General features: G+C 47.1%; 1 protein-coding gene across 1 annotated transcript in view; it reads left to right on the forward strand.

Annotated features, from left to right (window-relative positions):
* The window catches only part of PNPLA2 (patatin like phospholipase domain containing 2), a 54412-nt gene that overhangs the window by 17585 nt on the left and 23704 nt on the right, over window positions 1-13123 (forward strand). Inside the window, exons 2-3 of the mRNA XM_054025333.1 lie at window positions 10937-11169; window positions 11476-11541. Coding sequence (XP_053881308.1) covers window positions 10937-11169; window positions 11476-11541 — 299 coding nt within the window. The remainder of the gene's footprint in view (window positions 1-10936; window positions 11170-11475; window positions 11542-13123) is intronic.

The raw sequence follows: 13123 nt of genomic DNA on the forward strand, positions 1-13123 counted from the left end.
TTACACTGCAGTGTGATTCCCTGGGTTACCCGATGCGAGGCAGAAATGGCTTCCCCTTGGAATTCAGGGGATGATTCTGATACTGTCCCTTGATCCCTTGTCAGTTGCAGACTTGGCTGCATTTTATGTAGGCACAGTTTTTGTTTGTTTTTTCCCCTCCCTTCCCCCCTTAAGCTATCTGCTGGGAGCAGACTGGTTGGGCCATGTGAGCTGTTGGTGGTACATAGTGTGAACATTGTTTTCCTGTTGAGTACAGGAAAGGGGAAGTGGCTTTCAAAACAAGTTTTTAAAAACATCACCAGCTGTGACTTCTCTTCTCTTCCTCCCCCCTCTGCCCTTCCCCCAAATCCCATCCTGCCTCAGCACAGGGGGCTGGGCTAGATGACCAATTGAAGATCTTTCTGGCCCTAAATTTCTATGATTCTGTGTGAAAGTGAGTTTGGTTCTCATCTCTGTTTACTGCTAGCATGGGTGTATCCTTGAAGGACCCCTTAGCATAATTCCTATCCCATAGGGATGTACTGAGCACATCTTATGCCATTCCTCAGCTTGTGTAACCTGGCTTAGCTCCACTTGCATCAGCCCTTGGCTTCTATCCTATCTTGGGGCAGGTGACAGGAACCAAACTGCTCCATCAGTGGATGTTAACAGTGACAGAAAGCAAAGCAAACTATGATGATCTTCCACAAGCTGAATTTACTAACTGACCCACCCAAAGCAAATGGAACTGTCCTTAGTTTACAGCCATGCGAGGTTCCTTGTAAGTGATGAACAGAGACTATTCTGGCAATCAAGCTGCCCAAAGAAAAGTTCCATAAGCCAATCTTCTCTCCCTGTGAAATTCCCAAGTTTTGCAAATCCTGTTGCTGTGAATCTTGTTTACATCTCAAGCTGGCCAGGAAATGGCTTTCCAATCCCTGGAGAGACTGAGATTTCAAAGTCTTTCCCCATCCTGAATCAGGATGAAAAGTCAATCTGAAAAATTCTCATGAACCAATCCAAAGAATTTCTAGTCGGGTCAATCAAAATGTTTTGTTTAATTTTGACCTTTTTTGTTTTTCACTTTGTTTTGAAATTTTAGTTTTTTGTTTTTTGTTTGTCTGTTTTGTTTTGTTTTTTGTTTAATATTAAAGTCACTTGGAACTGAAATGTTTTATCCCATGTCAAGATAGGATGTTTGAAAACTTTGACTCAGGAGATTTGTTGCAATTGATCCTTTCCCACCAACAATTTTGGTTTGACAGATTAGTATTCTGATTTCTACCCGCCACTCAAAAACCCCTCAGTTGGAAAATTCCAGATCAGTTCTGTTTAAAACATCTAAAATGGAAACAATCGTCCTGGTAACAACTGGGGAAATAGCATGTAACGCTTACCATCAGTATTCAGAAAGCAGGTGAGTGTAAAAAGATGGACCCCCATGTGGAGTGAGCAGAGCACAATTCAGTTCTACATAGTTTGTTTCCAGGGGAAAAGCAGACAAATGCTCCGAAAAGTTGTTCTGAGCAGGAGAGAGAGAAGGGGAAAGTAGCAGATAGGACCTGTAATGCTTCACCAGAGCCAGGGAAGGCAATAAGGCAACTCCTGTAATTCTGGAGGACGAGTCTGCTTTGGAGGTGGGCAGGAGAAGAAGATGCATTCTGCTCCTTATTATGAGAGGCTATCAGGGAAGTTGGGAATGTGGACATCTGATCAGACCCTCTGTTACGGTGTCTGTACTACAGCAGCATGTAAATGGGGCCCTGATCTTGGTTGGGACTTTGAGTGCTGTGTACACACATTGGAAAAGAGCACCTGCCCTGAAGAGTTTACACTCTAAATAGCCAAGGCAGATCATAGTGCTTGACTAACGTCCCACTGCTCATGCCATTCCCTATGCAGAGGGAAACTCACTTGAATCCTCTTGGTGACCGCAGAGTGATTGAATGATAGCAGTTCTTCTGCAGGGGTAAAGCCAAGGGCAGCAAAATGGGTCTGAGTGCATTAGAAATGGGAAAGCTGCACCCAAACTAGCCATGCTGGTGCTAGCACTGGTGTTGGCAGAGGTGGAGGGACTAGCATAGGCCAGTCTCTGGCATGTCCAGCACTGCCCCTGACTTCATGAAATGCCTGAATTCTATCTGAAGCCCTTAAAAAAAATCTCCTGAGGGGCTACTATCCATTTCTTACCCCTCAGGGATGGGTGACAAGCAGAGAGGGTGTTACAGAGCCATCCATTCCTCCCTCTTTAGCCTCATCCTTTCTGGCTACATTGGAAACCAAGCACAGTGATGCCATAAACTTTTCCTTTACTTGTGGTTCCACCCAGCATCAAATTGCTTCCCCACCCAAGTCCTAAGTTCATGCTCCGCATGTGCCAGCTGCTATAGCTAATGGAACAGGAATGTCCCTGGCATAGACTGGTGCTCTTTATACTGAGATGGAGCCTTTCCAAAGGGAGCCACAACTCCCTGGGGGTGTGACAGCAGGAATGGCTTTAGGCTAATGTTAAATCTCCTCTTTCATTCTCCTGGACACACTGTTCTTCTTTATTTTCAGTCATTCTTCCATTTTTGTTTTTTATTCACTTAAATATTTTACAGGTCAAATCTACTTTGCTGATAAGAGGGCAGATGTTAATTGGGTCTGGTGACGCTTTGCTTTCTTTAGTACTGTACCATATGCCCTTGATTCAAGGTGCTGCTTTCAGATCCAGTTCTAATGCTGAAAATGGCCTCTCATCCCCTTTCCCCACCCCAACCTTATTGCAGAAGTGTGGTTAGATTGTCATTAAGCCCTGGTAGTGTGCTTGGTCTCACTGGAGAGCATAGGCTCCTTTAGATCTCTGTAGAATATCTCTATCTCCTACTCTTCCATTTCCTCTTCCCCACTTCTCTTGGCAGCTTGAGGCCCAGTTCTCTGTTGCCCTGTGCGTTCCTTTGCACAAATGTGTGAATGACCCCACAATGTGCAGGGCAATGGGGACTTGGACCTCTGGTATTTTGGTGCCAGTTTCCACCTCTTATGGAGATGGGAACCAGACTGCAGCAGCTTCACAGATGGTGGGGTCTTTACCATGTCTAGCTATATAGTAACTTATGTGGAATCAGATTTGGTGTAGCAAGGAACCAGACTAAGAACAAGCAGACCAGCCCCACAGCTAGTACTAATTCACCCCTTTGGTAGCCTCTACACAGAGGCTAAGGTCTGAGCTGGCCTGGAGACTGAACTATGGCCTTTCATCAGAGCTGATTCTGCCAGGGCCCAGGGATATTTGGGACTTCATTCTCCAGGGCTGTCAGTCTGGCACTTCTCAAGTGCTACCATGTCCAGGATTCCAGTAGGTGGGTGCTGTTCAGGAGCATTCAGATTTGCACAGAGGACCAAGTTGGGGGGCGGGGGGGTTGTTTATAACTACAGCTGGTCAACATTTTGGCTTTTTGATGAGACAGACTATCTACATATGTCCATAGGCACAGCCAGCAGCAGACAGAAGTGGCATCCAGGTCAGGTTCTTCTATTCCAAGACCCATTGAAATCCATGGGAGCCTGTAATGGAGCAACTGACCGCTGTAGCACCTCCTGCTGGTCATCCTGGGAATTAGCTCTGTCCACTCAGGAGCACCCTCTGCAGGCCAGTGTCTCGCTTGCCACTGGCCCCAGTGTCCCTCCCAAACCCCAGTGCCCCTTATCTTGTGGTTCTGCCCCCTGCAGTACCTCAGTCTTGCTGGGTCTCCCCTCCCAGGGGACCTCCCCCTCCCCCTATCCCCACCTCACTCTTTGGCTACTGCCAGTCACCATCTAGCCCCCGCTCACTGGGGCAGACTGCAGTATAATTGCCCCTCATCATTGGCAAGGAGGGTTTGCCTCTGCAACCCCAGTACCTTCTCAGCTTTAACAAGGTCTGCAGCCTGGGGGGCTTTCCAGGCCAGAGCTCCCCAGCTTCTCTGGCCTTTCCCCAGCCCTGCCCCACTTTAGGTACCCTGCTCAGCTCCCAGCAGCCAGGCCTATCCCTCTCAACAGCTAGAGAGAGACTGACTTAACTCCAGCCTAGCAGCCCTTTTATAGGGTCAGCTGCGGCCTGATTGGGGCATGGCCCCAACTGAGGCTGCTTCCCCAATCAGCCTTTCCCCAGCCACAGCCCTCTCCAGGGCTGTTTTTAACCCCTCTGGGCAGGAGCAGGGTGATCACCCTGCTATAGAGCCTTTCCACTGACTTCTGTTGGCATTAGATCAGGCCCAATAATGAGGCTAATGCTAAAGTGCAAACATCTATTGCAGGCTAGTTGGTACCAGGGGCGGGGGGGTGGGGGGTTGAGCTTCCTCCCCTCCCCTCCCCTCCACTCTGTCCTTGCTGTTTGGCCTTCACCAGCTCTCTCTGGTCATCCTCACTGACAGTCCCTAGCAAAACCCAAAGCAGAATTTGTTTTGCGCTTTCCTGGAACAGCGTCTCTGGTTGTCATGGGAGTATAACACCCACCCATTTATGTTCAGATGCCTTCACAGCTGTCACCTGTCCTGTGACAATGACCACCCAAATGAATGAACCTGATCCCCTTTGGCAGGACCTCTGCACTGGCCCTGATTCCGAGAAAGTCCCTGGCTCTGGAGTTCACTCTGCCCATCTCTCCCCAAGGGGGTCTTTATCCTTCAGTGCTGTCATGCCCAAGCTTTCAGGGCAACCACTGCTTTTAAATGAAGTAGCCTAATAGTCACTTTTCATATACTTGCTGTATGTAAGGACTCAAAGAATAACTAGCTCACAAGGATCAATTGCCCTTCATGGCTTGTCTAACGTAATGTGGTGAGCTTAGTGCTGGTGAAAAGTGCTGTATTGACAGCCTTGGAGACAAATGTTTCTGTCCAGGGAACAAATCCAGTATAGGCAGCAGCAGTGCAAACAGCTCCCAGTGCTGCTCCATCAAGCTTTTTCAGCCCAGCTGGGGTGCTGGGCTTGCTACTTTTGATCCACAGACCCTCTATCCATCTTCTTTGCTTACAGTGTATTGTCAACCCATGGCACTGGCTGCTGAGTAGGGTGACAGATGTCCCGATATTATAGGGACAGTCCCGATATTTGGGGCTTTGGCTTGTATAGGCCCCTATTACCCCCACCCCGTCCTGATTTTTCACACTTGCTGTCTGGTCACCCTACTGCTGTGGGAGGGCATTTATCAAATGGTGGGGTAATTAATGTGACTAGTAATAAGCCTCTGGCTATGCAAGCTGCAATAAGAGTAATCCAATCTCATGCTTCTGCTTTTTAGCTGTTTCTTGTGGCATTCTGGAAGCGTCTCCTCCCCCTCGACCTCTGTACAGCATTGCACAATTAGTCTTGCTTGGCGTGCTAAGATCCCTGCCTTTGCAGGCTGAGGTGCCAGCCTTTGCCAAAGACAGGATACCAGGCTGGATGAACCAACTGGCCTGATCATGGTACACTTTTTTTTTATATAGTTATATATAGTTATATATATATATACACACACACACACTGATGCTCTTCATCTAAATGACCGAAGGAAACAACAAAACAAGGGAGAACTAAAGTGGCTCTCTGAGGATAGGACAAGAAGCAATGGGCTTAAATTGCAGCAAGAGAGGTTTAGGTTGGACATTAGGAAAAACTTCCTAACTGTCAGGGTGGTTAAGCACTGGAACAAAATTGCCTACGGAGGTTGTGGAATCTCCATTGAGGATTTTAAGAGCAGGTTGGACAAACACCTGTCAGGGATGGTCTAGATAATACTAAGTCCTGCCATGAGTGCAGGGGACTGGACTAGATAACCTCTTGAGGTCCCTTCCAGTTCTATGATTCTATCAAAGTGAAGTCTCCAGTGAGAGCTCATTATGGCCCATCCTACCATCGTCTGTAATAGCTCAAAATAACCTAAGAAGCCCACAGCCTACTGCAGTCTTACCTCAGTACTTAGGCACTGAATAGCGTTAAAAGAGGCAGGAGAAGTCCCCAGAGATGATGGGGTGCTGCCAGCTTTTTTGCCGCACTAGACGGCAGAAGGTCCCGCCCCCGAAATGCCGCCCCCGACAGAGGTGATGGAAGGTCCCACCTCCGAAATACCACCGACGACTGGGCCGGCCGAAGATCCGGCTGCTGCGGTCGCCACCCCCCAAATGTTAGCACCCTAGGCGACTGCCTAGGTCGCCTAATGGGTTGCGCCAGCCCTGTGTCCACTCTCAGTCCCACAGGGCTCCAGTCCACTGTGTCTCTGCACCCTTGTACCTGAGGTTTTAAGGCTTCTACTTTTTAAAGATTTCTGCTGTGCCCTGTTTGGGGAGGGGGGAAGGGATTGGTGTGGGAGGGAAAGGATTTCTCACCTCTTCCCGTCAGTGTTGCCTCATTCCCCATCTTCCTCATTTTACCTCTTGCCTCCTTCCCTCCATGTCACACCAGGCCCTATTTTACAAATGTGGGGGGGGGGGGCATAGGTGGATGCTCAGATCTGGGGAGCACATATCTCCGCTTAACCTAGCATTTGCTGGTCAATCTCTGCTTTTAAAAAAAAAAAAAAAAAAAAATCCCACCCAGATGTTTTGCTAATCAATAACTGGCTAAAATATCAACAATATTTGCGCTAACTGTGCGTGTGTTCTCTCTCTTCAGTGACCAGCAAACTGAAGCGCTGGCTCTAAGAACTCTTCTGGTCAGTAAACATCTCTTGTTGCGTAATCCTCCCTATGTGGGTCTTTAACACTGTGCCTCTCTCGTTCCCTGCGCAGGCATTCAAATCCAGAGTTCAGGAAGCACAGCAAGGGAGCTTGGTGTTCTTGGCTCAACCCATAGTTTCCCAACATGCACATCCCAGAATTGACCCAGTTTTGCATGGGGGCTGGATGGCCTTGCGGTTAAGGCACCAGACTGACACTTGAGAGATTTGGGTTCAAGTCTCAGGTCTGCCATAGATTTCTTGTGTGATGTTGGGTATGTCACTTAACCACTGGTTTTCCAGTAAAATAGGCCTAATATACCTGTCCCTTACAGGGGTATTTGGGGCACTTGGATTCTATGGTGATGGTTATGTTATAATAACCTAAATAGAATACCGATAACCTTCTAGGTTAGGATTGTATGATGTGGTTCTCAACCAGGGGTCTGAGGCCCCCTGGGAGGCCATGAGCAGGTTTCAGGGGGTCCCCCAAAATAAACCAGAAAGCAGGGCTGGCATTTAATCACCAGGGCCCGGGGAAGAAAGCCGAAGCCTGAGCCCCACAGCCTAGGGCCAAAGCTGAAGCCTGAACTCTGCTGCATGGGGATGACGCCAACTTAGCTTTGCAGAGCCCCCTGTGGCATGGGGGTGTGGACAATTGTCCTGCTTGCTACCCCCTAATGCTGGCCCTGGCTTTTAATCTACTGCTTATGCAGAAAAACGCTTTTTGTGGCACAGGTGGGCCACCAAGTTTTTATAGCATGGGGGGGGGGGGTGGTGGGCGGGCTCAGAAGGAAAAAGGTTGAGCACCCCTGGTATATAGCACTACCCCCTAATGCTACCAACTTTAGATAGGCAGAGATAGAATGGGGGTGGGGATAAGAGGAGATTGGGTAGGTGTGGCTGATTCATACTAGACTGAGATCAGAAGTGAAGCTACTCCCTGAATACTGGTCTCAGGACAAAGGGTTGATAATGCTGAAACCTGCTTCACTGATGGGAGCTCAGACTGTCTGTTCTGCTCTGTTACAGCCTAACAGCTTCCAAATTCCACTTAAAAATGGGAACCTCTTTATTTATAAATGTTCAAGGGCCTAATCCTCCACCCACTGAAGTCACTGGCAAAGGTCCTATTGACTCAATGGTGTGGAATTGGCTTCCGAATGCTTTTAACTATAAAAGAGTGTGTGTGTGTACACTAAGTGGCTTTTCATTTCCTGGTTTCAATGGGGAACGTCACAATACCTCAGGGCTCTGACGATGTGATTGCTTGTTATTAGCAAATTGTAATCCTTTTTATTCCACGCCAAATGTTTTCCCTCCTGCAGCTGGAGAGGGGGATGGCACTGGATTTTAAGCTGATTTTTAACTTGGTCTCTGCCTTCCTCCTCTTCAAATCGAACAAACAGTTCCTGAATGAAGCTGAAGCTCTATTTTATGAGAGTCCTTCGCGCCCCCTGCCCCCAACGTACAGCTTCATTCCCGACTCTGTCCCCTCTGTCTCTGAGAGTACCTCTTATTCTGCATGTAAGGCAAAGGCTCTTGTTTCCCCAGCTCTGCTAAAAGAGGCTTGTTGGGGTGGCAATTTGTGCATGCAAACAGCAGTCTGGTTTTCGGTTTGGTTCAGGCTGGTATCTATACCCGCTTTGCCTCTGTTCCCATCACTCTCTCTTTTAGCAGAGCTTTGATGCTCCTTCCAAACAGGGCTGCTTGAGGCCGCTCAGCAGAATCAGCTGTTCCTTCCTTCTGCAGGGAGATGGCTGCGTCCCTCTCTAGTGCCAACTAGGTCACTGGGCTACAGTTGAAGCAGGCTGCCTAATCCCTGCTTCCCATTGGGTCCTTCTCCAGAGCAGTTCAAGTTAGTTGGGGTGGAACTGCTCTGCAGGGAAAGTTGTCACTAGGTCACACTGTCGGACTGTAACAGCACTCAGTAAATCAAATCCTAGACCATGGCTCCTTCCCCAGCTGAACCTTTTCTAAATGTTCCCTTCTAGGCTTGAAACCGTGGAAGGATTTTTAATCACAACTCCCCCTCCTCTACTAAAAGTAGAGGGAGACCTAGGGTGACCAGACAGCACATGTGAAAAATCAGGACAGAGGGTAGGGGGTAATAGGAGCCTATATAAGAAAAAGACCCAAAAATCGGGACTGTCCCTATAAAATCGGGACATCTGGTCACCCTAGGGAGACCACTCCCTGGCTTGACTGAGTAGTGCTCCCCACCTCACCCCACGACTTCTGTGGGGAGCACTCCTCCTTCTGTTTGTCTAATTTAGCCACTGGTTTAACGTCTCTGCTAGAGCTGTGCCCTGCAAACTGGGATATGGAGCCTTTCCTTTCTAGACCCCTCATTCAAGTCCAACCTAGGGTCAGTAGTGTCTGTTTCCTTGCCTTCCTGGTGATATGGGTTGATGGTCACATACAAGGTCTTGGTGGCCAGCTGACCTCTGGCCCTCTGGAGAGGCTGAATCTCCAATCTGTGGAAGGGGGAGCAAGGTGAGGTAGTAAATCTAGGGAGGTGGGGTCTGAGCAGAGCCCTAGGAGCGATGAATCCCAGCTTTGCCATGAGCACACACACTCACACTCTCTCTTCCCACCCCCACTCCCCATGTCTTAGGCAATCACTTGGCCCCGAACTTTTCTGCTAATTTTAGGTACCTCAGTCATTTAGGTGCCTGACCTGAAAGCCCTAGGACTTGATCTACAGAGGTGCAGAACACATGTATTCTGAAAATTGAGGCCCGAGTGTCTCTGGTTGGGCACCTAAATAACTGAGGTATACAAGTTTAAAAGACCTTTTGGAAAGTGTTGGCCTATACCTCCCTGCCTCAGTTTTCCCATCTGAGATGTGGGTGGTGCTCACAGAGTTGTGAGGATAATTAATGGTTAGAAAGCACTCGCTATTTCTATTAGTAGCAGGACAGTTCATTCCAAGCTAGGAAATTTCCCTCAAAAGGCATTTCCTTGTAGGTCTATCCATGGCCATAAGCAGGGGTGGCCCAGCTGCTGGCTTCAATAAAGATGCACCTGCCAGACCTACATTTGGCTAGTAAAGGGCCATACTGGAAAGCTGAGGGACTTGGTAAACTGTGGAGCTTATCCCCACATGTCAGGCTAACAGAAACCAGATGAATGAGACAATGGCCCTTTAAAAATAAGAGGAATTCACCCCCAGCCTGGGGGAGGGGAATGCAATTAACTGAGGTGACCTTTGTGTAACACTGATCCTATCCCCAAGACTTGGCTTGTCAGGTGCCAGTTAACAAACCACAGTAGCAAGCCGCAGGAAACCTGCAAGTAGAACTGGTCCAGAATTTTTTGCCCATGATTTCTTTTAAAGAGAAAATGCAAGTTCTGCAAAATGAAAGTTTCAAATTGAAACCACCCATAAGAATTTCCATTTTTGACTAAACTAACCCCGCTCCCACCCAGTCGGGGGGGGGGGGGGGTGTGAAGAAAATGTTTCAGGTTGATTTCACCTGAATAGGAACACTTCAGTTTGAACTGAACCAAGCTATTTCCCATGATGCACTGCAACTTCCCCTCTGACCAAGTCATATGGTACATCATGGGAGATATAGTGCAGCCAACGATCCTAGTCAGTAAGGGAGAAAGGGGACAAGGTACACCAGAATTACAAATTCTATAAGGCACCATTGCCTCTTACATGGATGCTGTGTCAAACTGACTTGGAATGTTTTGATACTTCCGAAATAAAACTTCGTAAAACTTTTCTTTCCATTAAAAATAACCTTGATTTCAAATTTTTGTCCCAATCGGGAATGAAAACTAGTGTTGAAATATCAACTTCCCACAGGACTGAAATGCCAAATTTCACTCTGTTCTACCTGCAGGAATGTATGGGATGGCAGTAAAGTTGGGCCAGTAGGGATGATGGAGGGGATGGATGAGCAGGGTCTGATCATATCTGTGTGTTGTCTTAAGGACTGGCCTCTTGGGTTGACTCCGTCTGTGCTAAGGGGATAATGCACCAGTGCAACCAGGCAGTGCAGTATATAGAGGTGGGGTGGGATGGAAATATTTCTAATCTCAAGGCAGATCACCTGATGCTCTGAAGAATGAGTTTCATTTACCTCTGTCTTAAGCTGCATAATTACAGATGCTGTTAATGGTCATAAAACTAACCGATCTGGCTCCAGTATCTGTCTCAGTGATCTCCCATCACACAAGGTGACTGTCCACTGTGTGAGGTTTTTCCTTTCCCTGGTTCTAAGACTACCCACCTTGAGTTTCATAGTGCATCTTTTAACTCTTTGCTGTCTATCTTGGTTGTAGGTGAGGCAGGTGCTAATATCATTCAGGTCTCAAAAGAAGCCCGGAAGAGGTTCCTGGGCCCTCTACACCCATCCTTCAACTTGGTGAAAATCATCCGCAGCTGCCTGGACAAGACCCTGCCGGACAATGGGCACGAAGTGGCTAGAGGACGCTTGGGCATCTCGCTGACGCGGGTCTCTGATGGAGAGAATGTGATACTGTCAGAGTTCAATTCCAAAGAGGAGCTGATTCAGGTGAGTGAGGAAATTATCACCTGAGTGGTAGAATGGGGATGTCTGCAGGCTCCCTCCTCTGTTGGAGAACTGCTGAGGGGTTGGTCTTTGTTCCAAAATTCTTCACGTTAGAGCATAACCACAGCCAAGACACTCTGAACAGGTTGCTGGTGGTCAACAGACCACCTCTCTTCAGGTAATCCAGCAGGTGACTGAGCCACTAGAAGAACTGAGCCAGTCTTCCCAGGGAATTGGTCTCTTCAGGTTCTGGCTTTTTTACAAAAATATTTCTTATCTCTTATGCTGGGTTTGTGCGCTCTCTTTCAGGCCTGTGTTTGCAGCACCTTCATCCCTGTGTACTGTGGGTTGATCCCGCCAAGCCTGCAGGGAGTGGTAAGTAGTCCTCATAACATTCCCCTCGTCTGGAGTAGTGCGCAAAACAGTGAAACACCTAGAATAGCCATGACGGATCATGCTGATAGTCCATCTAGTCCTGAATCCAGCAGTGTCTGGTAACATACTTAAAGAGAGGTGCAAGGAACCCAGAGATCAATAATTTATGGAATACATTGCCCACAATGAGTGACTGGTTTATGGCCTGAAGGCTTGTATTCCTTAGATATGTTTTTAGTGCTACCTATGGCTGGCTGATAATGTTCCATCAGTCCTTTTTTTTTTTTTTTGACAAAACAAAATTTTTCAGAAAATATTTTCTTACCTTGAAAACAAACTTCCACTGAAAACAAGAGGGGAAAATTTCAGCCAAGAAGTTTTTGCTTGCCTGGGGGCCATGTTTAAGTTTTTTCATAGAATCATAGAAACTTTCCATGGAACACGTGCTGACCAGCTCTAATCCTTTCAACTGTTACTGTGGTTATCTTCATTATCCATTCAAGTATCTAATCCCTTTTGAATCCTACTAAGCCCTTGACCATAGTGATGTCTTATGGTAGGGAGTTCCGCAAGCTAATTATATACTGGGAAATCATTTTTTTTTTTTTTTTTTTTTCTGTCAGGTGGAAATATTTTGCCTTTCTCTTTCATTGGGAGCCACTTGCTGTTGTATTATGAGAGAAGGAAACTAGGGGCACCTTATTTTACCTCCTCTCTGTCATTCTTTTATTTTTTTCTATATTGTACACCTCTTTCATGTCTCTTTTCTAAAATAGACACTGTCTGTCCTCTTGGAAATCTCTGCCTTTAACTATTTCTCACCCTTCTAAAAATGCCTTTCTGCTATAGCCTTCCTGAGATACAGTGACTGGAACCGAACAAGGTACTCTAGATGAGGGTATGGCATTAACTTGTATCAGGATTTCACATTTTCATTATCTTTTACTGAATTCTTTATGCACTTTGCTGCTTTGACAGCCACTACGCGTTTGGCAGAGATTTGCATGGAGCAGCCCACCAGGATAATCAGGCGTCTTCTCTGAGTGGCTACAGTTAATTTGGAACACATTTTAATGCGTACCAGCCGTTCAAATGGTTCCTTCCAATGTGCATTACCCCTGCATTTGTCAACACTGAATTTCCTCTGCCATAGGGCTGTCCCATCACCTTGCTTGCTTTGGCTCTTCCTCCTGAAGTTCCTCACAACTTCCTCTAGTCTTACTTTACCCATCTGTAAATTTTCCCATATCGTTTCTCTCCCCTTTTTCAGGCCATTAACTAATCTGTTAAACACAGATTCCAGTACAGGCCCTTCGGGGAGTCCCATATTGAACATGAGAGTTGAGTCTTGCTCTCTGTGTTCAGTGTCTTAGCCAGTTACTAATCCATGGCTGTACTTTGCCTCTCATCTCATGACTACTTATGTCGCCATAATAGCCCCTTGTGAGCGACTTTGTCAAGGGCTTTTTTGAAAGTCCAAATTGTCAACCAATTCTCTTTTTATCCATTATTTTGATGACCTGCTCAAATAGTCCATTGGATTGGAGAGGCGTGATCCTGTTCCTTTATGGAACAGGGTTGA

This window comes from Malaclemys terrapin, chromosome 4 (assembly GCF_027887155.1).
Source record: "Malaclemys terrapin pileata isolate rMalTer1 chromosome 4, rMalTer1.hap1, whole genome shotgun sequence".
Lineage (NCBI taxonomy): Eukaryota > Metazoa > Chordata > Testudines > Emydidae > Malaclemys > Malaclemys terrapin.